The sequence below is a fragment of the Chelonia mydas genome, chromosome 6 (genome assembly GCF_015237465.2).
Source record: "Chelonia mydas isolate rCheMyd1 chromosome 6, rCheMyd1.pri.v2, whole genome shotgun sequence".
NCBI lineage: Eukaryota > Metazoa > Chordata > Testudines > Cheloniidae > Chelonia > Chelonia mydas.
Genome location: NC_051246.2, coordinates 95,001,907 through 95,029,243, shown reverse-complemented (window position 1 = coordinate 95,029,243; position 27,337 = coordinate 95,001,907). Strand labels below are relative to the sequence as shown.

Sequence of the window (27,337 nt, the reverse complement as noted above, 5' to 3'; positions counted from 1 at the left end):
ATAGGGGCAGGGAGGGGTTGGGGAATGGGAGCGGGGAAGGGGTGGAGTTTGGGTGGGGCTGGGGGCAGAGGGCACGAACCGGCACTGGGGGAAGCAGCCTCTGGCTGCTATTATAAATTTGCCGCCCCTCCAAATTTGCCGCCCTAGGCCTAGGCCTTGTTGGCCTAGTGGTTAATATGCCGCTGATCCCAGCTCCCTCACACTGCCATCTCCACCGTGTTTTAACTGTAATGGCAGGCAAATAGATTAGACAAGATGCTCCCATGCAGTGTGACACATGAGGGAACCCAATCTTTCCACCTCCGTCTGTCTAATGCCACGTTTCTTGCTCCATTTTAGTCATGTTTTTCTTATATGTAATCTGTTGTCCTCCTCAGTTCTGTCTTCCACCCACCGGCATCCAGTCAAAGGCTTCTCTAGGAACACAGTTTTTTTACGTCCATACGTGTTTAAACCACTTAACCTTCGTTCTCGAATCATTGTCTCTGTAATCTGCACATCAGCGTTAGTTACTCTTCCCACTGGCAGTCACCAAGTATTCTCCATCATTATCTCTGATGAAATGGGTGAAGTTTCATGTTGTGGGCATTTCAGAAACATGTTGGTATTACAATTACACTGTATAACTTTATCTTCTTTCTTGTGTGAATTTCCTTATTTTTCCAAATATTTACCAGTCTCATAAGCTCCACTTGCCTTCTGAGTTCTTGCATTCACTTCCTTATGGCATTGGCCATCAGCATTGACTGTGTTTCCAAGATATACAAACCATTGTTAACCATTCTGTCAATTCACTGTCAATCACATACACGCCATCATTGCTTACTCCTCTTTACAACTATCATGACTTTCATTTTCTTTTGATTTCATTTGACTTTCTGATTTTTCATCCTACTTTCATGGCCTCACATTTGACGTGGGAGAGTGTCTTTTCCATGGCATTGTTATGTGTGTTCAACAGAGAAATATTATCTGCAATGTAAAGAACTTGACATTTTCCTTTTCTTCATATAACTTGTGTATCTTCCTTTGATGTGCTCTTTGCATCACATAATATATCACAGGTTTCAGAGTAGCAGCCGTGTTAGTCTGTATTCACAAAAAGAAAAGGAGTACTTGTGGCACTTTAGAGACTAACCAATTTATTTGCGCATAAGCTTTCGTGAGCTACAGCTCACTTCGTCGGATGCATTCACTGAATGCATCCGATGAAGTGAGCTATAATATATGACGACGCAAAAAAGAAGAGGTGATGATATCAAACCAACTGGTCTTTCAACTTTCTGTCTTTCCATAGCATTTTGAACCTTCATACAGCATCTTGACCAATAATACTATCTTCCTAGGAGGCCCATATTGTTGCAAGATCTTCCATAGTGACTCTCTGTGAACGCAGTTGAAAGCTTTGGTGAAATCTATGAAGTTCAAGACTAATCTTCTCTGGTATGTGAGCCCTTTCTCAACAAATTGTCTCAGGATAAAGATGTGACCTACACAAGATCTTTTCAGTCTAAAGCTTGCTTGCTCATTATGCAGTTTTTCATTTTTGACCAATTTGATTCAGTTCAATAGTATACTGCAGAACACTTTCCTAAGTACTGAAAGTAATGTTATTCCTTGCCAGTTATCTCACACCAATTGGTTCCCTTTCTTTGGTAATTTTCAGATCACACCTTTGTTCCTATCCTCTGGACAGAGTTTTTCTCCCAAACAATAAACACAGTACATGTACTACCGCATCCTCACCAGCTTTAAGCATTTCAGCAGTGATCTTATCTTGACCAGGCACTTTGCTGATTTTTAGCTGCTTGATTGCTTTCTCTATTTCTGTTTCTGAAATTTCTAGCAGTGAAATGTTCGATCTTTACCTACTTCACATCCATTGATTTGAATTGTCGGCTCTTCTTGGCTGAGTTCTTCATTAAAATGTCCTCACCATAATTTCTTTTGTTCTACTTCTGTTTTTAACAATCTTTCATCTTTCGCTTTTACAATACCACTGTGACTCCACAACCAGGATGCCAGTTGCATATGTAACCCAGCCCTGAGGCACAGCGGCTGCTTTTTCCTTTTTCTCCTCAGGGTTATAGGCCCTGGGTTCACCTATAAGGGTACCTGGTGCCTCCAGCCAAGTAAATGCCTCCTAATGCAGAGAACACAAAGAACCTATCCCTTGGGAAAATATTCAACACCCAATCTCATACAGAGGAATGTCAGTCAAAGCAATCAATCAATCAATCAATCAATCAATAAAAATAGCTGTCACAATACCCAGAGAAATAAAACAGTAACTGGGGTTTTATTAGGTAACTGGGGAACTCAGAATAGGGAACAATGGGAAAAGGGATCACAATAATAAAAGGCAAAATTAACAATAAATAAACTCTACCTTTTCCAACATTTACACACAGCGCATACTACCCTGCTTCTTCCCAGCACCCATCTAAACAGATAGTGAGTATTGGCTCAGTCTTTGGTGGGTACAGCACTGAAATCAGTGGCCAGCTGAAAACACAATATCAAAATAAATAAACCAGGGTGTTCTTACAAAGTATCCACACCAAGGATAGTATGATTGTCCTGTGGCTCTCTAGTCTGGATTCAGATGTGCAGTTAGACTAGCTCTTGGTAGCCTAACCTTGACTCTTTCCTCAGCCTCCTGGGTTTCTGGTCTCTACTGTGATGACACTATTCAGCATCCCAGAAATCCCCAAAAGGCTCAAAGTCTTCCCTCGGATAGGAATGTGGAGGGTAGAAAGGTCCTTCCTGGCTGTGTAGCGCCTTTCCCTGCTATACTCCAAACACAGTCAACTGAAAGTAAAGTCAGCCCCTTTTCTCTCAGTCTTGGCTCATGAGTGGTCCCACATAGTGTAGCTAGCTGATTCTATCTCCCTCCCCTAGACTCTAGGAACTTAGGAAACAGCAACCTAGGAAACAGATTCCTGAGCCTCTGCCACCATTACAGCTGTAGAGCAGGGGTGACTCCCCTAGAGCCTCAGTGTGTTACTTCAGGAGCATGCACTCCAAAGGGGTTACACTTATGCATCTGCAACATTTTCTTAGTCACCTTTGACTGATGCATGTTTGGCTTCTCTTGCTTTTTTGTCAAGCCATTCTCTCTTATCTTGCTGATATAACTCCTTTACTTCTTTGCCTTTCTCTACATATGCTATCACAGCTTGTATTCTTGTCATGTCACTTGTGGGCTGTAATACTTTGGTTTAATTTCAGTTGTAGGGTTTAGTGGAGGGGCTAGGTGGTGCTGGTAGCCTGTAATATACAGGAGGTCAGACTAGATCATCTGGTGGTCCTTTCTGGCTCTGAACTCTATGACTCTGTGAGACCTGTACTTGCCTCTTTTGGTTTTTTTACAGCTTTTTTTTCCTCAGTCAAATTCCATTTCATGGCTACGTCCACAGTTTTCTTTCCTTGATCCAAGTGAAATTGTGGCTGCTTCCAAGCAGACATCTCTAAGGCAAGCCCATTGCTCTTCTATATCATCATTCATTCATTACCTACCACTCTTTAAATCAATTTGAGAGCTGGATTGTAAAATCCCTCCTGATTCCTGGCAGGCCTGGCTCTAGGGATGAGGATTTGGGGACTCACTTGCCATATTGTATAACTTTTTATTCCCTCTGTCCACAGGCATCCTTAGTATTGGTCATTTTTCTCTTCTGATGTATTTTCCAAGTTCCTATTGGACAAAGTGTCTGCATCATAAAATCAGCCCCAGTTGTCTCCTCAGAGAGTCCAAGGACTGATTGGGACATTGAGACTGAACTTCCCTCACAGCCCTAGCTGATTTCCCTCCAGGCGATGCTGGAGGCAACCAGGCAAGGTTGTATGTTGGAAGCTTGCATTCTTGCTGCCTGTACTGTACTCTGTGTGCATAAATAAAGGAGTCCAGTGCTGGGGCTGTCAAGTCAGCACTTTTCACTGGTGCCAAAATCTCTGTATTTTGCCTTTTTAAATACATTTTTAAAAAAAATCGCTTCTCCCAGAAAATCTGTTGCTTCCCCCAACCAGAATTAGGAGACAGATAATCAGTCAGCATCTTGATAATCCTTGAAGCAAGAGGATTGGTGATAAGGAGCTAAGAGGTTTTCTCTCAGTAGCAAAGAAAAACTGGGACATACCAAGAGACCAAATTCCTGTACTTGTGTAAAACTTTAGTAAGGAGGTTTTGCACAGAGGCAGGGAAGGCAGAAGGGAAGCTAGGCAAATCCCTCCCCCTGCCAATCTCGCTGCATTGCCTCTCCAGGAAGGATACATCAAGCTCCCAGGCTGTAGTAGTGCTGGGGACCCACATGGGGGTTAAGGCCAGAAGATCCTGGGAGTTTGTGGGCCCACTGGCCAGCCCCCAACCCCCAAACTTCCTTCTGTATTGCTGGAGCCAGAGCACAGTGAAGCAGTGTTGTGTGGCATACCGGTAGTGTGAAGATCCCCCTGGCCTGGCCACTCTGCAGAAACTCTAAGCACACCTCCCACGAGCAAAAGCATAGCAGTAGAGTTGGGTATCTCTTGCTGTGAGGAGTTCTTGTCCTGCTGTGTGGAAAAGATAAACTAATTTTCAAATGGTCCTGCTAGGGCCTGAGGAAACCAAGTCAGAGCAATGTACAGCAATCAAATTTCTTGATGGAATTCAAGGCTCTTCATATAGGTGACCAGATACTATGGTGATGGGAGTCACTGTGAAAAAAAAATCTAGATAGATAGTTCATCCCTGTCTCACAAGTGAAGGCCCTGAAAGCAGTGAAGGGTTCTGGACATGCAAAGCAGACCCTTGTCCTTTTAAGCTGCAGAAAGCCAGTATGGACCTAGAACATCAATGCCTCTATCAGAGAAAGTGATCTGCCAACTGCCCTGCAGTGAGTAATAATCCAGCTGGCTCTCAAAGAAACATGCATTTGAGGTCAACTATCTCAGCAGCAATCACTCCATCTCCAACCTCTTGTGCCTGGGCAAAGTTATCAAGAGAAAGGTGGGGAATAAACTTCAGAACTTAATGAATGTCAATACCCTAGTCTTCTTGCTAGTGGGGTTCCAACCAGGACATGGCATAGAGATGGTTTTAATGTGTGATCTTCCTATGGCAATTAACAGAGCACAGACATCTATGCTGATACTGTTTATCCACATATAAGATCCAGTAGGAGTGGAAGGTGCAGCACTATATTGGCTCTACTCATTTCTCTTAGACAAATCTCACTGTGGCATTTTTATCTTTCCCCTTACTGTGGCATCTGAACACCTCACAACAACCCTGTGAGGTTGGGAAGTACTGTCATCACCATTTTACAGATGGGGGAACTTAAGCACAGAGAGGCTAGATGACTTGCCTAAGGTCATGTAGGAAGTCTGTGGCAAAGCAGGGGAATTGAACTTAGGTCTCCCAAGTCCTAAGCTAGCACTTCAATCAGTGGCCACCTTTCCCCCCCAGAGAGTCAAATCCAAGAGATTCAAAAAGGCAGTTAGTCCTTTTCCCAAAGAGTTCTTGCATGCTGAGGTCTGCAAGGCTGTCTTTCCTCCTCTTCTTTTCAACTTGATGGGAGACCTCTAGGGGAGGTAGTGAGATGCCACAGATCCATATTACTAATGTGTTGCTGAAGATAACCATTTCCACATCTGTTTCTCAGTAGATACATGAAAAGGAGTACTTGTGGTATCTTAGAGACTAACAAATTTATTTGAGCATAGATTTGTTAGTCTCTAAGGTACCACAAGTACTCCTTTTCTTTTTGTGGATACAGACTAACACGACTGCTACTCTGAAACCTGTCAGTAGATACAGGCAGTGCTAACCCCCATGTATTGCAGTGCCTGAGAGAAATAAGGACATGGGTGAATGGCAGATGACTCAGGCTCAGCGCAGGGAACACAGAGCTGATGGTAAGAAGAGGGAGATACTTAGGGAAGCAGATGGGGATATTAACCTAATTATCTACCGAGAGCATTTATCCTCAGACTGTCAAGGTGATGTGCAGTCTCTGAGTTCTGTCAGTCTCATCACTGCTCCTGAGAACACAGATAGCCACAGTCTCAAGAAGTGCCTTCTATCATCTCCATCTAGTCAAAAACTCTTCAGAACAGGTGGCCACAGTGATTCACACATTTGTCACCTCCTGGTTAGAGTTTTGCAACACCCACTACCTGGGGCGAATGCCATGGCTACCTGGAAGCACCAGCTAGTACAAACTCCCTTAATCCACCTTCTAGCAAGAAAGATCAACAAAAACATTTCATGTCATGTTCGATTGGCTCCCCATTCAGCTCCAGCTCCACTTTACAGGTCCTTAAGGAGCTAGAGTCTAACTGTGTTACAGACATCCTCTCCATCTGTAAACCACTGATGCAATTGCACTCAGTGGGTAGGTGAGAGTATGGCTGAGTGATCACAGGATCCTGGCTATGGATTTCCTTACCGCCAGAGAACAGGAAAAGCCCAAGCCAGACTGACTTGTATGCAAACCCTTCCCAATAATGATGATTGACGGTTGATCTGGAACTCCCCATGCCCCAAACTCTCTTTTAATATCATTTGGCAGTAGGGTGACCAGACAGCAAGTGTGAAAAATTGGGAGAGGGCTGAGGGGGGTAATAGGCACCTGTATAAGACAAAGCCCCAAATATCGGGACTGTCCCTTTAAAATAGGGACATCTGGTCACCTATTTGGCAGAATAAAGAAAGGGTATAGATAATGGGGTCCTTCACAGACAGAATAATGTAATTTTGGATGGTATATCTACTGGTGAGATAATGCATGATGGCTGTTTTTAAAAGGCCTGCAATCGAGAGATTAGGTATCCCTGCCCACGGCCACATAGTGAGTAAGTGTGAGAGCCAGGATTAGTACTCAGGAGACCCTTGTGCCTAGCATTGAGCTCACATCACAAGAACATGCTGACTTGTACACATTTGGAGATATAGAAATGCTTGTTAATAACTTGTTTTTGCAAGTTGGAGTTATAAAGCTGAATCAGTGACACTGCAAACATTTCTATGGCAACAGAGTGATGTCACCAACAGCATTTTGACTTTACAACTGATTTCATTTGAAGGGAAAACTGAGCTTAGCCCCAGGACATTTCAGCATTTGAAATGGAAACACAGAAAGTCACTGTTGTGCATGTGGGGGAGGGGGGGGGTCCTAGTGACTTCTGTGGGTCCTGCACCTGTACCTAAGGGCAGAATTTGTGCCAAATATACATATTCTTTTCCCCCAAAGGGGTCTGAAAGTTGTTCCTGGGACGGTTGCAACACATTGGCGAGATGGTGTGAAGGAAGGTTTCACTGCTGCTGCCTGTGTGTCTGATCAGTGGGTAAATAGAGGAGCGGGGTGTGCCATTCAACCGATAGCTTTGATCCCTGAGATGTGTGGTGATGGGGGCTTATATAAGCACCTAACTAAACAGATAAATTAACTCAAAAACAAAAAATGTAAAAGTGAATATAAAATACAGGAAATATGTCCCATGGGAGGTTTGAACCCTGTTAAAAATAGCTCAGAGGTACCCACTGCTTTTAAAAGAAAAGTTAAAAGAAAATTAACAGTGCAAAGAAAAAAAATCATTTTCTTCAATATGGGGCTCCAAGGTGGGTTTTTCGCTTTCAAGCCACACATGGATCTTCCAAGAGATAATGAGTTCTCTGAGAGACTTTGAACTAAAAAAAGAGTTATTGACATTGGGCCAAATCCTTAGCTGATGTAAATGTGCCCCCATTTTAAGTCAATGGCTCTATGCTGATTTACACCAGCTGTGGATCTGGGCCATTATCTTTTCAGTCAGGAACTTCAACTTCAACAAAACTCATCGGAAAGCATGTTCTCTCTCTCTATCTTATACACTAGCAGATGAAGTCAGTCCTGGGTGTTTTCTTATGTTTCCTTAAATACCGAGAAGACAACAAAAGATATTTAAAACACCATACACATTGTACTCAATGGGAGTGGAAGGGAAATGTACAGAAATATCCCCTTTCTAGGGATGCATCAACTCACACACCTTCCTGGAAAAGACAAAAGGGCAAGGCGGGCGGGCGGGGGGGGGGGGGGGGGGACTCAAGAGAAAACAACAGCAGAAGCCTGTGTTGCTGGATTATCTTCCATGTCATATGAAAATACTTTTTCCAAAGTTTGAAAGCGTTTCTTAAGAGCAGCCAGCAGCATATTGAGATTTCCCTCCTCTCCTTTTCAACAACAAAGCAAAGTTCCACCCTCCCTCCCTCTCTCTCTCTTTTCTCTTCTCTTAAAAAAAAAAAAAAGTTTTGAGAATTTCACTTTTCTATTCACAGCAGCCCTGGCCAAAGTAAAGCCCTCTTTTACATTGACGTCAAGATCTTTACCAAGATTAGGGTTTCATTTCTGTATTGCAGCAATTAGCCAGGGAATGTATAAAAGGCTTCAGGGAAGCAGGCTAGGACTCCAGAGGGAAAGCACTTTGCACCACAGACAGATAGCGAGAGAGAGGAGGGAGACAGGGGCACACGGAGAGAGGAACAGAAAGTTTGTGTACAAAGACCTTAAAAAAAAAAAAAAAAAGTAGCGTTGCACCTGGTAACACTGGTGACACAGAAATTAGAGGTCTGCTTAGTGCTTAAATAGCTGAGAAACAATGGGACAGGAGAGGAAAGTGAACGATCTCTGCTTAAATTGTATAACTGCAGGGAAGTAGAAGCACAGCTGTCTCTGTCTTTAACGGACTCAAAAGGGCTATTGCATAAGGGAAACATTTTAGTCTCTGAAAAAGGAAAAGCAGCTCAGAACTGAATGAATTTCACGCTGAGTTATGGGTTTGACCAGCTTGAGTATATTTAATCATCCCTGCGGCCGCTGAGAGAAAGAGGCGGGAGGTGGAGGGGGCTGATGAGTTTTTAAAAAATGCCTTTGATTTTATTTTATCTTATTTTTTAAATGAGTGTTCAGGGCAAACAAGGGAGCTGAAGGGAACCCGTTGGGGAGCAGCAGCAGGGAAGATGGGTCTGTTAAGCGTGGATTTGCTGATCGCGCTTCAGATCTTGCCGGTTTTTTTCTCCAATTGCCTCTTTCTTGCACTCTACGACTCTGTGATCCTCTTGAAGCACATGGTGCTGCTGCTGAGTCGGTCTAAAGCGGCGCGTGGCGAGTGGCGAAGAATGCTGACCTCGGAGGGGCTCCGCTGCGTCTGGAATAGCTTCCTTCTGGATGCCTACAAACAGGTGGGTAGGTGGGAAGGGGGACTGAGAGGAGGTAAGAAAAGGCACCCCCGTTCCGGGGGCGGGGGGGTGGGGGGAGCTGTGCGCTCTGCACGATGTTTCCCCTTTGTGCCCTGCCAAAGCTAGAGTTTGGTTTGGCATTAGGGGGAGTGGAAAACAGCTGTTCTTCAGGAAGGCAGGGGACTGGGATTTAACAGACCTTGGTTCAGTGCCCTTCTCTGCCACTGTCTCCCTGTGCAATTTAGGGCCAAGTCATTTAACTTTTCCCTGCCTCCCTTTTTCTAGCTGTACCGGGAGGATAATGGTACTTATCTTTGTAAAGTGCTTTGAGGGTGTTGGATGAAACATATTATATAAGCGCTGAACATTATTAAATACTTTTGTCAACCATTTAACCAGTGCAATATCTTCAGAAGTTATACAAAATTAGGTCTTTAAATAACATCTCAAGGTGATCTGAATGTCCAAGATAGCAAAGGATAAAAATAACCCTATGTCATTATATCATCACTTTTATTCAGCTCCTCTGTTAATTTTTGTATTGGGAAGGAGGGCACAGTGACAGTGTGAGTAGGTTTTAAAAAAGAGAGTCCCTTTTCTCTTATGAAAGTGGTGAAAACAGGACATGACAAAGCTTAAAAATAAACTTGTAACCAGCTGAGGGACAGTTGCCTGGTCTTCTTCTTAGCCACATGCAGAATGTGCCTCAAGTGGCATGTGACCAGGATTCATCACTGAATTTGGTCGGCTGGTGATTTTGGTTAATAATGCTAATAGCAGTTACACAACACATGCTCTTTCCAAGTTCCACACAAACATTAACTAATGAGCCTGGATAAAACCCCTGAAAGTAACTGTGTCCCCACTTGATAGATTGGGAAACTGAGGCACTGAGACATTAAGGATTTTGCTCCAGATTATCCAGCAAGTAAGGGCTTGTCTATGCAAATGCCTTGTTTGCAGCAAACTGGGGCATGAATATACCCTGCACTAGCCTACTTAGCACCAAGAATCCATGTGGACCCAGGTACCATGTACTAAAAGTTCCCCAGTGCTCTGTAATCTGCTTCCATTTCAAAGAGGGAAAGACCAAAGTGCACTAGGAAATTTTAGTGTGTGGCAGGAGTGTTCAGGTGGACACTTAGCTTGCATCAGGCTAGTGCAGAGTAAATTCACACCATGACTTGCTGTGAACTAAGTATTAATTTAGACAAGTATTAATTTAGCAAAGCTGGGATTAGAAACCAGAAGTTGCTGTCTCGCAGCCTTGTGATCAGTTTATTGGAATGTGCTGTTTTATTAAGATTATTTAAAAACAGAAACCCATCTGATGGACTTAGGTTAACTATCTCTTGTATCCTGTCTGAACCATAGCTATATATCTGCTGAAAAACATTTCTTGTTGTGTTACTTCTCCTCCCCCTACAAAAGCATTATATATTTACTCTTAAGAAGAGCTGTTGGGAGCTGCTGACAGTGGTGCTTAGTTACTGATTTAGTTTATATATAGCATCAAGTGCCTGTCCTGAAGCTGATGTACATAATTTTCAATATATAAAACAAATACAAATTATTTTAGCTATCCCAATCGGAATCAACTCCTTAACTCACCACAATACAAATCAAATATTTGTAAAATATAAGAATTCTAATCACTTCTATCGCACTTTAATCTCCAAAACACTTCAGATATTAACTAAATAAATGTCTCCATGCCCTTGTGAAGTAGGCTGCTAAACGTTATTATTCCCATTTTGCTGCTTGGGGAAGTGAGACAGAAAGATGAACATGTGACTTGATCATGAGTACAGAGGAAACCAGTAGCCGAGCTGTGATTAGCACTCATGCATTCCCAGCTCCTAGGCCTGGGCTCTGAACATTGTGCCTCACATTGGGAGAAGGCTCAGACTTTCACTAGCTTCCTGAAGGTGAATGGAAATGTTTTAAAAGTCTCCAAAAACTCTTATATACATGAAAACTCTTTAACTTCTGTAGTAAGTTACATCAACGTTCAAATGATGTATAATGCACTTTAAAAGAAAGCCATTAAATTGCTTCCTTCTTTCCATTCCTGCCAAGAGCTGAGTTCATGATTCAGTGTTTCCTCATCTGCTACTGATGGCATCACTGACACCTGAAGGAGTGAGTAGCTCTTCACTGGTGTTAGCAAAGAAACTCAAATCTTAACTTCAGGGCTTAGAAGGTAATAAAAAGCCTTTTATTTTACCTTTAAACTGCCTAGAACATGTCAACCATATCATGTAGGGCGATATCCTTGTCCCAGTGAAGTCAATGGCAAAATTCATATTGACTTCAATAGGGCCAGTATTTTACCCCTCCCCCCGTCTCAAAAGGGGGCAGCGGGTGTGGGGTGGGGATTCCTTCGCAGCAGTGACTCTTAAGGAAAGGCTCACAGTGCCTTCACAAAGCACCTGATTGAGTAACGATAGATATCATTGGAAAGATTCCTGTTGACTTCAGTGATGAGGCCCAAAGAACACTGAAGATTCCTGACTGTTGTAGGGGCAGAGGTGAGTATGAGAGCCCAGTTTTAGAGGAGACACGATACATTGAAGGTCAGTATTAAGAATGGAAGAGGAGTAGGTTGTAAATTGCTTGCACATGAATCTCTGGGAGTCTCCTGCCACTTCTGCAGGGGAAGGGAGAAAAAAAGCTAGTTAAATTGAAAGCTAATTTGCTCTGGTAAAGTCCACAGGAGACCAAACGTCTGCAGCTCTGTGGCATAAATGTGAACAAACAATGCAAAACAGTGAAATGCATGAACCTAAAGAGTGTTCACCAGGAACTCTCCACAAATGTATAGTTTTCCAAGTCCTGAAACGGATTTTACATGTCAGAACCACTTAACTGCTGTATTCCCAAATTCAGCTGGGCAGAGGGGGTAGATGTCAATCAGATTTAAATATATGCCTAACATTTGGCATGTGCTTAACTGCCTTTCTGAATAAGGGCCTTCTTCACTAGTAATAATACTTTGCAGTTACATAGCGCATGTCAAATGAGCATCTCAGAGCATTTTACGAATAGTAAGTAAACCCACAAACTCTCTGTGAGGTATGTAATTCCCATTTTACAGATGGGAAAACTGAGGTACAGCTAGTTGAAGTAGACCAAAGCCACACAAAAAGACAGTGGAAGAACCTGGAATGAAACCAAGAGCACCCAGTCCCAGCACCCAGTATAGTAATAATACTACCTAGCTGTAATGTAGTGCTCTTCATCAGTAAATTTCAAAGCACTTTACAAAGGTATTATTTTACAAAGGGGGAAACTGAGTCAGAGAGAGGTGAAGTAACTTGCTCAAGGTCACCCAGCAGGCCACTGGTGGAGTTGAGACTAGAACTCAGGTCTCCTGTCTCCCAGCCCAGTACTCTAGCCACTAGACACACTACCTCTCCAAACAAATTAGTTACCTTTGAAATTTTTAAAAAGAATTTACAGGGGAAAATGGACTAGCATGGATATTGTGAAATAAACTAGTCCGTAATAGCTATTCTGGAATAGTTCCGTGTGTGGATACTATTCCAGAACAAAAGTGGTTTTATTCCAGAATAATTACTCTGGCTTGGAAGTGCACTAATTATTGCAGAATAAAGTGACTTTTATTTCAGAACAGTGCCTGCATGGGGAGCTATTCTGGTCAATCGCCATGTAGACAAGCACATAGTACAGGGGTGGGCAAACTACGGCCTGGGGGCTGCATCCGGCCCTTCATATGTTTTAATCCGGCACTCAAGCTCCTGCTGGGAAGTGGACTCCGGGGCTTGCCCTGCTCCGGTGCTCCAGCTGGGGGCTTGCTCCACTCCATGTGTGCCATGGCTCCACGTGGCTCCCGGAAGCAGTGGCATGTCCCCACTCTGGCTCCTATGCATAGGGGCAGTCAGGGGCTCTGCATGCTGCCCCTGCCCCAAGTGCCACCCCCGCAGCTCCCTCTGGCTGCAGGGGCAGCGCTTGCGGATGGGGCAGTGCACCGAGCCACCTGGCTGTGCCTCTGTGTAGGAGCCGGAGGGGGAACATGCTGCTGCTTCTGGGAGCTGCTTCAGGTAAGTGCCACCTGGATCTTGCACCCTGCCCTGATCCCCCTCCTGCCCTCTGAACCCCTTGGTCCCAGCCCGGAGCACCCTCCTGTACCCCCAACCCTTCATCCCCAGTCCCACCCCAAAACCCATACCCGCAGCCGGAGCCCTCACCCTCACCGTACTCCAACCCCCTGCCCCAGCCCAGAGCCCCCGCCCACACCCTGAACTCCTCATTTCTGGTCCCACCCAAGAGCCTGCACCCCTAGCCGGAGCCTTCACTCCCCCCCCACACTCCAACCTCCAACTTTGTAAGCATTCATGGCCTGCCATACAATTTCCATACCCAGAAGTGGCCCTCGAGCCAAGAAGTTTGCCCCCCCTGACATAGTACATTACACCCAGGTTTGTACTTGTTATTCCTATCTTTCTGATGGGACTTGCTTCTAGTTCTGGAAGATCCCAAATGTTGGACCTCAAAACTGTAAATTTTTTATGTATAAGAAAGCTATTTTAGGTCATTTTAAAAGTGTTTTAAATATGTTAGTTAACATTTTAATCTCCTTTTGTGGACTCTAAACAGCTGAATTCATCATGCTAAGGCATATGCCCTTACCAACAGAAGAGTTAAATATAGTTCCAATAACATTTTTCAATCCTTCTATAACAGGCTTTCTGCATTTCTGTAAAATATGGGGCACATAGAGTATACTTGATGTGATGTGAAATAAATGCTTTATTGTCACTCATATGGATGACCTATATAATTAATCCAGAAGCAATATAAATATCCCCAAAACTCTCTCTTTCTCTCTGTGTATGCATGCAGAGAGATATACATGTTTTCCTAGTAATCATTTCACTCACCGTTTCTATGGGGGAACACAGCTGTTTGTAAACAGCACACAGCAACACTACAGAACAGTTAAGAGGAGAAAGCAGTGTCCAAATAATAAAAAGCACCCTAGGCTTTCTCTGAGATGAAGCCTAGTCTGCTAGCTCTGTTAACTCCCATTATAATAGTTAGCCTTGTTCTAAAGAACCTCTCTTTGCAACACATCTTGTACGTGCAGTCCATAATTAGGGGTGGTGTAGAGCCATGTTTGACTCACAAGGCTACTACACCCCGTGGCCCTGCTTCCTCGTTGGAGGAGAATAAGGAGGGTGTTATATAAATCGTCAAGCGGGAACAGCGTAGTCACTATCAGCAATTAATCTGGCAGATGTTCAAATCAGAAACCAGAACTCAGGAAGTTGTAAGAAATATACTAATCACAGATAAAATGTACATGAGAAAACAAACAAACAAACAAACAAACAAACATCAGAGACAAACATCAGTTGTTCCTGTTTTTCTGGGGGGAGAGGGTGGAGGGAGGAGGGAAATAAGGTCTTATGTAAAATGTTCCAGTGTAAGAGAATGCTGTACATTTGCTAAACAAGTAAATCAAAGTATCTATTGTTTGCCCACTGAGGATGTTAAAGTCTTTTATTTTTGCTACTAGATCCTCCCTGGTGATAATGTCCTAACCAAAAGGCTGCCTCAAGTTTCTGCTGCTGCATGCAATAATAGTTTATAACAAGAGGACAATGGAAAAATTCCATTGCAAAGTTAGGAATGGGTATTCCATTAGAAAGCTATGAAGCTCGCTGTCCAGTGATTTATAGCTTTCATTTCTAGTCCTCAAAGGGTAGCAGGAAGTAGGGTCTTAAACCTGTCACTTGTCCAAGATTGAATATTGCCTATCCTGCACCTCAGCGCCAGTGTAATTTTGAGGGATAATTCTATATTTGGATTGTGTTTTAAATGGAATTTGGTTGAAGCAGCTATATTATTTGGAATGTCAGAAGACATTCTCTCTCTCTCTCTCTCCAATACTACAGTGATCAGAATGATATAAATAGTTTGACTGATGGATTGATAGCTAAGTTTATGTGTGCAGTTCTTTCCTGTCTCTAAAAAGGGTTGAACCAAAAGCAAGCTCTCACATAAAGACTCCAGAATTTAGAGAAAGTTTGGATCTGGATCCAATCTTCAGAGGACGGGCCCATCTCTTGATTTAATAGTAGATTAAACCAATGCTATGAGCTCTGATGGAAGCTCAGTTAAATCATCAGACATACCATCAAACCCATGGCCCTCTTCCCAGGTAATAGGTGTACTCATTCCTAGAAGCACCAGCATGCAGCTCAACATCTGGAAGGGTATGACAGCTTCTGACAACATGGATTGCTCAATGGTGTTCTGCAACATTGCAGTGCAATATTTGCAAAGGTAGTATAAAGAGCAAGTGCCCCATTTCCTATTGGTCAGCTTTTCAGCGTACCACTGGGTTACAATGCTACTTTGGGAGGCTTTTCAGACAGTAGAGCAAAGACCTCTTAGCCCGAACCCTTATTTACTCATCATCTTTGTTTATTTTGACCTGGAGAGTAAGGAAGTGTCTTTCTTTGAATTTTATGGCAATAAGAGGAACTTATGAAATAAGCCCTGTACTAAAAAGGAATTGTCAAATAGTTTTAGGTCCCAAATGTAAGCATTGTGTAGTGTTTAAAAATATTTGTCCCCCCAAACCTGTATTAATAGCACTGATTTTACAAAATGTAACATTAGCAAAATTATTTTCACTGAAATTTTCAACCACAAATGATGATAAAAGAAACTTAAAACTAATAATAATAATAATAATAATACTAACTAAACCTTTCCCTCAGTATTGGGAACCCAAACTCTACAGGGCTTGGGCTTGAACTCCAGAATCGGGAAGTCGGGCTGCCAACTCTTCCCCGAATGCCCCTGTACCTGGACAATATTGTTAACAACTAATAATAATGAAGTCCTCAGTCACATCTTGTACATACAGCCCAAAATTAGGGGTGGTGCAGAGCCATGTTTGACTCACAAGGCCACTACACTCCATGGTCCTGCCTCCCCATGGTTTACTCCCACCCATCTTTGGAGCATTATGCGCCCCTAGGAGAGTATAGAGGGAGTAGAAGTGGAATTCTGCCAGGTCCTTGTGTGTGAAGCGAGGACTCCTTATGTGATTCCCCCTGCAGTGCATTCTCATATATGGGCCAGGCATAGTTTGTCCCTAAGTGAGTAAGGAGGGGAGGGTTTGGCCAATGATTTTTATTAGGACTGTCATTTTAATTCTTCTTCTCCCCCATTCCTCTCTCAGCCTCACAGACCTGAACCTAAATAAAGAGCAAGAGCACTGATGAAATCCAGGGTCCCCTGTTCTCCCCATCTTGTACACACTGTTCTAAAAGCAAATGCCCTCTTCCCTGTGGTGAATGAACAGTGGACATTAATGTATACTCTTCCAGGAAGGGACCTTAGGTGATTTATATGCACTGTGGGATTCCTACACAACTTTGGGTCTTGTAAAAAAGCAAATAATACTAATACTGAATAACCCTGCTGCCAGAGCCTGACAAACATCTGGATGAGGCTCTGAGAAATGACAGGCTCTTCTGGGGCTGCATTTTACTGAATAGAATCAAAGCAAAGAGAAGAACTTGAAATGGAGTTAAGAGCTCAGGGGGTTCTGTCCATAGCCAGTAACTGGGCTCCAATCCCTAATACGGCGTGTCCATATTTAAATGACTAATTAATTATCTGGCAACACCTATTTTCTTTAGGGAGCTGATGTAGCCTGATGAGCCCGGCCAGTGGTTCGAAAATCCCTGATGTGGGGCACAAAAGCAATTTTTCAGTGCACAGGATCCCAAGAGGGATATGTTAGATCTGTTAAAAAGCAAAGCAAAAAGAAAATAAATGAGGAGATGATGTTTTGTCTACAGGGCTTTTCCCAGGCCGTGCGTAAAATGTACAACAAAGTTGGTAGTATGTTCTGTTTCCAGCTTGTGGTTTATGAATAGGTCTTTCTTTTCCTCCCCTTCCCCTTCATTTTGCAGTCGACATGCTAAAGCAGCACAAGCGTTGCTCCCCCTTTCCACTGCGCACAACACTCCAGAACAAGATGCCCAGTATCAGAGCAGTCAAATGAGTGCAAGTTATTGCTTTGAGGTGGGGAGATCCCTTTGCTTGTGGAGATGGTGAGAAGGGGGGGCTCACCGTTCGTGGGCTAGCTTGCTGTCCCCATCCACCTCAGCTTGGGACCCATAAGGCCAGCGTTGACTGACTAAATAGTCAGCCCAGAAGTGCGTGATTATATGAATGCTGGAGCCAGAGTTATTGCATGTGAGAGAAGTTCTGCTGGTTTGTTTCTTAGAACATGTCTTTTGCCAGCTTTTGTGTAAGATTTCAAAAGCAGTTCGGCTGACTATTATGTGGCTTTTTTGGTAGGCATTTTCATTGCGTCAATTTTTTTCCAATAGCTATTTTTTTCCTTTCTGTAATAAATAATGACAACAAAGAGAACAGAAAAGCCCCACAATGCAGATGATCAGTGAGGATGATATTGTCATCCTGTGTCGATCCCGTTCCTGAGTCTGGTGAAATGAAGAGGCCCTTTGGGAACGTCAGAACTTCATCAAGACCAATTAGCGGAGATGTTGCTGCTTGTGTTTGAGCATTAATGACTGGGCAGGGTTGGGTTTTTGGAGTGGCTAACATTGGCATGGAATGAGGCACCGACCTAATTACTCCTCTGCAGGAGGAGAAAATGCCTTGTGAATGCCTGCTTGGCAAGGATGTCTCATTAAAGACAAAGCGGCAAACACAAGCTCTCCTTGAAGCAAAAATTAACATGATAGGTACCCCATTGCCGTGAGACTTTCTTGTGGCTGTGGGAAATAAAATGAGGTTAGCCACACCGGGGAATATCTTGGCTGCTTTTTAGTCTACAGGGTGTCATGGAACCAGTTTTTATTTTGTCTCTAAACCTCATCTTTTTGGTTTGCAAGGAATACTCTTCCTGTGGGAGGCACAGAGAACACCCTTGCATTGTTGGAGCACAGTCACACATGCTAACACCCTTGGCACCAATGTGAAGTAAAAATTGAAGGGCACTATTATACTAATGTCCAATTGAAACAATTTTGATTTTTCCCTCCAGGCTTTAGGAATCTATACATTGAAAGTGGCATTTGGTAGAGCTGAATGCAGAGTTGGGAAAGAGGAATTTACTCAGTGAATATAGCCTCTTTTTCTGCCCACATAATATTCATAAGCGGATTGTGGTTTTCCTCAAATGTATTGATGAGTATAAAGCTGGTCAAAAAATGTTCATTCATAATATTTTTCCAAAGTAAAACTGGAAAAATTTGGGCAAAATGAGGCCCATCTACCTCACAGGCACGTTGGGAACTTCTTTAATTAGCTATATGTTCCAGTAGCATTAAATACAACAGTAAAAATTCCCATAAAATCTGTTGGCTTGAAGAGAGAGTCAATGGCCCACCTTGATTATCATTACAAAAGGTTTTCTCCCCCCCGCTCGCCTGCTGGTAATAGCTCATCTTAAGTGATCACTCTCCTTACAGTGTGTATGATAACACCCATTTTTTCATGTTCTGTGTGTATATAAATCTCCTCACTGTATTTTCCACTGAATGCATCCGATGAAGTGAGCTGTAGCTCACGAAAGCTTATGCTCAAATAAATTGGTTAGTCTCTAAGGTGCTACTAATAGTCCTTTTCTTTTCAGGGGAAAGGAAGAATAGGTTCAGTGTCATTTACCCTTTGATAAAGTGGAACTGAACCATGAATGATCATATAATTATGAGGGACAGTTAGGTTTCAGGTGAAGAGGTGGACATCCCTGTACCTACAATGTGCTCATTGCTGGATTTTAGCTGTAATGGAGAAGATTTTTCCCCCCATCAGCTGAGCATTCTGCTTTCAACTCTGGTTCTTACTGGTTCTGGCTTTTCAGGAGGCAACGCTTGGTAATAAAATCTGTGATGACCTCTGTGGACCAAATTCAGAAGTCCTTAGAGTTCTTACTCAATTGAAACTCCCGCTAGCTTCAATAAGAGTGTATTTTCTGAATACAGTCTGGATTAGGGCCTCAGGATTTGGCCCTATATGAATTCAATCTAAACAGTATTTATTTCTGAACATCATGAGATAGGCAGGAGATGAGAAGAGAGAGACATTGGCAGGGAAATAAAAAGACAATTACGGTGTTGTTATAGAACTTGATGCTAAGGAGAGATGTGCAGGAGTTGCAGTGCCTGGACTTATTAATTGTCTTTTATAGTAGTACTTTGTAATTCCATAACATCTTTCAGAGCACCTTTTAGTCTTTAGTCAATCTTCACAACACCCGTGTGTGATACATACATATTATCTCCATTTTGTAGACGGGAAAACTGAGGCAGTGATGGCTGCAAGGACTTTCCCAGAATCACACAGTGAGTCAGAGTCAGATTTAGCGATAAGGCCATGAACACCTAACTACCATCCACCTGCTTCAGACACTAGACACACTCTTCTCTCCTCATGCTGCTTCAGGAGAAACACAGCAATGGGAGAAGACACTGGTTTTATACAGATCATTTGCTTAAAACCAGGATCCCTGCAGCATTTTCTGTGTAGGGAGTACACTGCGTTGTTTGAACAGCTGACTGTGTTTGTTTAGTGAGAGTGAACATGAAAGACACTGTGGAAGCAAGTCACAGTAACTCGTCATGTCTTTATTTGTTTTGCCATCAGGTGAAATTGGGAGGAGAAGCCCCAAACTCCAATGTGGTCCACATAGCTAATGGCTGCAGCAGCAGCAGTATCAGAAGGAAAAGTGTTGGCGGGAAATATGGAACCAAGTGCCACCTTCTGGACTTTGTCAATTCAGAGCGCCCGCTGGTGGTTAACTTCGGTTCAGCCACCTGACCCCCATTCACGAGCCAGCTGTCGGCCTTCGGCAAGCTGGTGGAGGAGTTCTCAGGTGTGGCCGATTTCCTGTTGGTCTACATCGATGAGGCTCACCCATCGGATGGCTGGGCCGCCCCTGGGATCTCTTCCTCCTCATTTGAGGTGAGGAAACACAGGAACCAGGAAGACCGATGTGCTGCCGCTCACCAGCTTCTGGAACGGTTTTCCTTGCCACCCCAGTGCCAAGTGGTAGCTGACTGCATGGACAATAATGCCAATGTGGCCTACGGGGTCTCCTTCGAGCGAGTGTGCATTGTGCAGAGACAGAAAATTGCCTACCTGGGGGGCAAGGGCCCCTTTTTCTACAACCTCCAGGAAGTCCGGCTTTGGCTGGAGCAAAACTTCAGCAAGAGATGAAATCCAGCCTAAGATGAGCAAAGTGTGTCAAGAGCCTTGTCCCTTTAAAGTGATATAAAAGGGAAAAAAACACACAGTTTTACAATAGGTCTTTTTGGGCCTGTTGCAGGAGAACAGGTTCAATAATAAGGTCAAATGAATGCAAGCTAGGAAAGAAAAAAACAAAAAACCCCAGCACATAAAAAGTGAATTGTGTGAGACAATCCTACTCCTGCCTTCTTAACAGGACAGAAAAGGCCACTGTGAAAAGTGCTGGTGCTGAGCATGAAAGGTGGTGGGATGAGATTTCTCTTCCACCCTTTTCACAACATGTTGACTTTAGGTTGAGAAGAAAGCATTGCTTCCTGGAAGACGATTCTGCGGAGAGGCAACCTCGTGTATTTGATCAGGGACCATCTCATTTTTCCATTGAGGCCTGTGTAGGCAGCTTGCCAGCAGCCTGAGACCTTCAATTAATTTGCAAAAAATGGAGTGGATTATGGCTGCCTTCCTGTTTTGATACAGAGGTATGACCCAGCAGAGAGTGCAAGATCCACCATGCAGTGCAAACTGGCTGCTCAGTACAAGATGAAACATTGTATGTGGTTCTTGGTACTCTCTACAGGTAGCTTCTCTCAATTGTGTGTGTGTACAGTACACACACACATACACACACTCTTAGGCCTCTGTATGTTAACAATTAAATTGGCAGCAGGCCACACCATAAAACTCCATAGGCTGCATTTGGCTCTCAGGCTGCACTTTGGTCACCACTGTGAGAGAGAGAGTGAAGGAAAGAGGTGATGGGTGGGGGGGAGAAGAAGGATACAGAGGAAAGAGGCTGCAAGATCCTAAGATCAAAGGAGTGAGGGAGAAAGAAACAGAGATTGTGTAATAAAACTATAACTTTTCCCTTTGAAAATTCAGAAAGTGGGATGGTTTGTCACGAACACACACACATGTATACACACACATAGTTCATGCCCAGGGCAAGAGAGAAGAGTTCAGCTGATGCCAGCCTTCAATATGTGGAACTGAAAAAATGTATTTATCAGTGCTTTTTTCTTTTTCTTTCTTAAACAGAAACAGCAGAGAGAGAGAATTAGGGGTTATTTTGTGTTTATTTTAGTAAAAGTAATTTATTTCTTTTGACATAGCAGGCATATTTTTGAGCAGGGGGGACTTACACACCAGTTTACCTCATTGGAATTGAAACCTGTCCAGTTGATTACCCTGTTAAAGTGCTCATGTTGATTTTTGCTATCCTAGATGCCTGCATTTAGTTTACAGCCATATTAGTTCATTGGAAAGTTAAACAGTCTTTAGCTTCAGTAACTGCAATTCTGTTGGGCAGGATAGCATTTTGTTCATGTTTCATTCTTCTTCTCAGAAGCCTTTCGGGGAAAAAAAAACCCACCACGCTGGTCTCACAGTCACCACCTTATTTCTCTGAAGAGGTTAAGGATGAACTGAGTGAATTATCAAGAACAATTGTAACAAATGGCTGGGTTTCTCAAGAATGGCTGAGGGGAATATTCCGAAGTATATTTAAAGAGACACTGTCAACTTAGTCTAAGCCTTAAATATGTTGAGGTTTTGTAAAAAATTAAAGGATTTTACAAAACCTAACACAAATGGACATGCTACCATTGTGCTAGTGCATGAAAACTGGGAAGTGAAACTGACTAATTACAAGAGTGAACCTGACCAGCCTAGTTTCACAGTCCAAGCTGAGAGAAATGCAAAACAAGCAAACAGCATAAAGTGGGGAAAATTAAAGAAGAATATTAAATCTCTTACCCTGCTAATCACCTGAGATGTTAGTACAAACACAGGGAAGAACTGAAAAAAAAAAGAGAGATTTCTATTTTACAGTGTCCCTTTAATCACACTTGGCATATTTCCTTTTGTTTTGGTGTGAGTCAATTCAGCTAATTCACATGGCATTTTTTTAAAAATCTGACTCTTTGAAGCACAGACATGACATTTTGACAGCTGTGTGAGTGTGATTTCTTATGGATCCAGGTTCATGCCTCCCCCCGGATGCATACACAAACCCTGGTAACGCATCCCAGAGAAACTGGTGGGGAATGGACTTCAGAGAGCCAAGTTCAGCTGGGTGGACGGAAGAGCATGGTATTTCTGTATTTCAAGATTTCATAACTGCTCTAAGCAATTTGTGATGAGGGGGGAAAAAAGGGAAGATGACATACACCGTTGTCGTCTTTAGGGTGGGCCAAGGGTATTTAATAAGAGGTAAGAAGAAAAAAATGAACAATGGAAAATGTAGGCTGAATATTCATCTCCTCCAATGTCCGCCTTCTGGTATCGAAGCCTGACTTTTCAGACCATTCAGTGAAGTGGTCATGACTTACCAATTATTATGGTAGATTGCTACACATTTGTATGACTGTGTGGGAGAGCCACCTTAAACCTATGAACACAGAAACATAGGAATTTCCTACTGGATCAGATAACTAGTTCATCTAGTGCAGTATCCTATCTCCAGTAGCGTCCAGATGCTTTAAAAGAAGGTGCAAGAATTCCTATGCTGGACCATTCTGAAGTAACCTGTCCACAGGAGTTACTTGTTCGTAACCACAGACAGTTAATGATTGGCTTGTGCCCTTATAAGTTTTATCCTTTCTAGTAAAAAAAAAAAAAAAAAAAAGAGGAGTCCTTGTGGCATCCAAATAAATGTGTTAGTCTCTAAGGTGCCACAAGGACTCCTCATTCTTTTTGCTGATACAGACTAACATGGCTACCACTCTGAAACCTGTCATCCTTTCGAGTGGGACTGCAGATGTCCTCATTATCCATATATATGCCCGGACCTTTTTGGGAATTCTATGAAGAATTTGAGCTCAATTATGTCTTGTGGCAGTGAACCGGATGATCAAAATACATCCTGTGTTTTATTTTGTTTTAAATCCTTTTATCAAATTTGTTGCCTTTCAATTTAATTGAATTTCCCCTTGATCTTGTATTATGAGACAGAGTAAATAGGGGCACCCAATTTTCCTTCTGTGTGCCATTTATTATTTTGTATACTTTTGATGCAAGTCTTATTTGTATCCTTTCTAAACAAAACAAGCCTAATCTTTCAATCCCTCATATGGGTCCATATCTCTTATCATTTCCTCCCATTTCTGGACTCCTTCTCTTTTTGCTTAACTGTACCTTTTTCAGGTAGGTTGACCAGAGCTGAAAATAGTATTTCAGATGAAGACGTGCAGTGGGTATATATAATAATGTAATATTTTCAATGTTATTTTCTATTCCATTCTTCAGACATCCTAAACTTTATCATTCCATAACTGCTTCAGGCTATAACCCGATGTGCCTTGTAAAGCTTAAACTTTTCTTTCTTTCTTCAATCTGGGGCTTTTAGCATTGTCTAAGCTGTCTGTCGGTGAAATGCCAACCCAAGTGTCTAATATGACTGTTGAAACATATCTTAAAATCACAAGAAGGAGTCTGAATTAATAACTCTAATACTCCTTTGCATAGCTAAAGTCACCGTAATTTTGCATAGCTTTTTTTCTCCTTTTTGGATTTCTACTATTTTGTCACTCTCTCATGTGCAGTGTCTTGTTATTCATAGATGGGTTTTCATTGCACAGCAAGGGGATTATAAAACTGGCTTCTGTAAATAGACAATCCTCAAGGATCAGAACTTTCTTTCTTGGCAACATGAATTTCTGACCCTGGCCAAAATGCAAAGATGCTGGCAACCTCTGTGGTTATCATGACAGGGATACATTTTGTAAATTGGTTTGATCCCTCCAGAAGACATATGGCAGAGGGGGATATTTTCAATAGAAAAGAAATGAGCTTAAGAGAAGAAGGTGTTTTCTCTTTTATAAGTGATTAATAGAAACATTGAATACAATTCCTTTAATTTTTTGGTGGTATAAAAAGACACAACTTTTAGAAAAGGTTTAAAAATTGATGAAATAATGTCACCATTAATGATACAAATAGACACATATGGGTAAGATTAACTTCTGAAGTTATGTTAGCAGGATTAAAAAAAATTAAAAGTCATTAGGCTGTAAACTGATTGCTAGGTAGAGTCAGGAAGGAATTTTGTTACTAACTTGGGATAATTGGCATAATTATGCATTGGCCAGGTGCATTGTGAGGTTGGGTTTGCCTTTGTCTGTACCTTTAAACAAGGCATCTGCTGGACCAGAATAACCATTGTTTATTCCAGTATGGCAAATCTTACATTCTGAAGTTGAATAGAATTCACAGAAGAGGCTGGTGCCTGAAAATATTCCAGAAAGTCACTGCACAGAATAGGGAATTCAGTGCTATCTCTTGACAATAGCTGGGGATCGTTAACTGTTTTAAAAAATATCCTAGCATGCCTGCAGAGTCACTTTGGACCTGATTCTCAACAGACGTTTGCCTTGTATCATTATTTAGCCCTGTGCAAAATAAGTGTAAGTGACACCACCAGAATGATAGCTTTTTGCTCCTCCTTTGTACTTGTGTAAATGATTACACAAGGTGAAAGGCAGTGGAGGATCAGGCCTGGCACATTTAAAAAGGAAAAATGCATGGCAAAATGTATGTCACTGAACAGTTGCGCTAAGGACTTCGAAAAGCTAAAGGCGATTATTCTTCTGAAGGTTGTCTAGATGGAGAAATCCACGAAGCTTCTTAAAAATGTCTCAGTGGTGTGTGTGAGATCTTTATATGTTGTTGGGTGTAGGATTAAGATTTTTAACACATTCAGTACTATAACCAAAGCAATAAAAGAGGTATCAGGTAGGGAATAATGGCCAGTTTTGTTCGACTCTACACCATATCAATGCATGACCCACATGCAGCAAACTACAGGCCTGAATTCTGGGCTGTACAGATGGGGGATGAAGGCAAGGTAGGGATGCTAGTGTGCTCATGAAGACCGCTAACAAAAGAGTAACTAACTCCGTTGGCGTTCAGATGCCATCACACTGGTATTTCTTTCTGCGTTTTGCTGTCTCTGTTTGGAGGGTCTGCTTGATGTCCATTCATTTGAGTGCTGTGGGTAGAGACGTGTTTGTGTGTGCATCATTGTTTAGATGTCAGAAATATACTTCATAGGAGAACCAGCAAAAATGTGTTATAATATTGGTGCTCTGTGGAATGTGTGCTTTTTAGATTTGTTTTTTTTCTTGTATTTTAATAAAATCTAAAGGCAAAAATATTCTGTCTTCTTTGGTCTTTTTTTATTTTTAAATATAGAGTGCTACAGGTCAGTGAAAGTACGAATGATTGGTTTTTTGATAGAACGGCCTGTCCTGCAATGGTTAGATTTCGACCTATATGGACAAAACATAAATGTCAGGATCTGTGTTTTTCTTTGTTTAATCTCTGACTAGAGCTCTTTCTGAGAAAGATAAGACAGAGCAATTTGAAAACACCTAGGATGATGTTTAATATGCACAGTACAAGCAACATTTCCAAAAATATGAGCTTGAGGAAAGCACACAAAACACTACATTGCATGTGAAAATTTTCATATGCATCTTGCATTTGTGTGTGCAATGTAATACGCATCCAGTATGTATACATGCAGCTATATTTTCAAAGGGTAGCATTAAAGAGCAAAAATCTACTGCACACCAAAATGAGTGAGCAAAACTCAGTGCTTGATTGAGAAGTTATCCCATGAACGGAACGGCTTAAAATGAGATTGCTCAGCACCTTACAGGATCGGGACCAACATTACTTGGGGATATATTTGATTTTTAGCTTTTTCCAACTATATGTTAACATGTTACAGCAAGTTTTGAAAATCTCAGTCACTGTACCCAAAACCAAATGTGAAAATACACCTAGAATGAAAAAGGACAAAACAAGTTACTGAAAAAGAAAAGTAGTAACAATGTAAATCCTATAAAAAGAAAAGGAGTACTAGTGGCACCTTAGAGACTAACCAATTTATTTGAGCATAAGCTTTTGTGAGCTACAATAAATAAATAAATTGGTTAGTCTCTAAGGTGCAACAAGTACTTCTTTTCTTTTTGCTAATACAGACTAACACGGCTGCTACTCTGAAATGTTAATCCTACCTAACTGCACTGTCCTGAGGACATCCACTCTAATATCCTGACCATGGCTTTGGAACAGCCAAAGAAGAAACTATTCCTAGAAAATCCACCCCAGGTTTTTTAAAACAATCCTGTAAACATTAGGAGAGGACTTGGCATGCTTATTCACAGAGCTCCCATTGTGAGCATTATTGAGAAAGCCCATAGTTTACCTACTTCATTATCAAGTCTCAGTGCTTTGATTTAAGGTGCTTCTCTTCAACCCTGGGACATAAGAGTAACAAACACAATAATAGTAGAAATGCCTTAAAAGGTCTGATTCATCTCACACTAGTGTAAGACAGGTGCAACTCTGCAGAAGTAAATGGCCTTTTACTGGGGTAAAACCAACATACGTCAGAGGAGAAACAGGCTCCTTGTACGTATCGACTAACATATACTTTTATTTATTTTTAAACAACTTGTTCTTGCACATATTTGCAGGAATCTTTTGAACAATGGTTTTGTTTTCTGGGAGGGACATTATCCACTACGGACAAGAGAAAAGAGTTCTACACCACACAATTAGAGTAAAGCCTCTTTAATAACCCGAATATTTCCAGAGCAGTATCTCGATGGATTGACCAGTGCTCAAAAACAATTTTTTAATTTTTTTTTTGACCAAGACTAGAAAAATTCTTCTGGCATAATAAATCTTCCCCAAGTATAAACGTCAAACAAAGGACCTAATTGCTGGCTAAAGACTTTGATCACAGACAAGTGATCAATTTTAGCTAAAGTCAGTATCTCCTCCATGGTTCAATGCATTAATTGACTCACTACATTTTGCCTGTCTGTTGCTAATTCGCCAGTCACATTAATGACCCAATGGCTCTTTATATTT

At 42.1% G+C, this 27,337-nt stretch overlaps 1 protein-coding gene across 2 annotated transcripts; it reads left to right on the top strand.

Moving 5' to 3' along the window:
- The first annotated feature begins 8,097 nt into the window (after nucleotides 1-8,097).
- On the top strand, nucleotides 8,098-25,591 carry DIO2 (iodothyronine deiodinase 2). Of its 2 annotated transcripts, none has more exons than XM_007070649.4 (2): nucleotides 8,098-9,199; nucleotides 19,859-20,431. In XM_007070649.4, exons 1-2 carry the CDS (start codon nucleotides 8,978-8,980, stop codon nucleotides 20,429-20,431), a joined length of 795 nt encoding a protein of 264 aa, XP_007070711.2. In that variant the 5' UTR covers nucleotides 8,098-8,977. The 2 variants fall into 2 exon arrangements, with proteins under 2 accessions (XP_007070711.2, XP_037756722.1); XM_037900794.2 differs by having other exon boundaries at nucleotides 8,099-9,199; nucleotides 19,859-25,591.
- The last annotated feature ends 1,746 nt before the right edge of the window (nucleotides 25,592-27,337 follow it).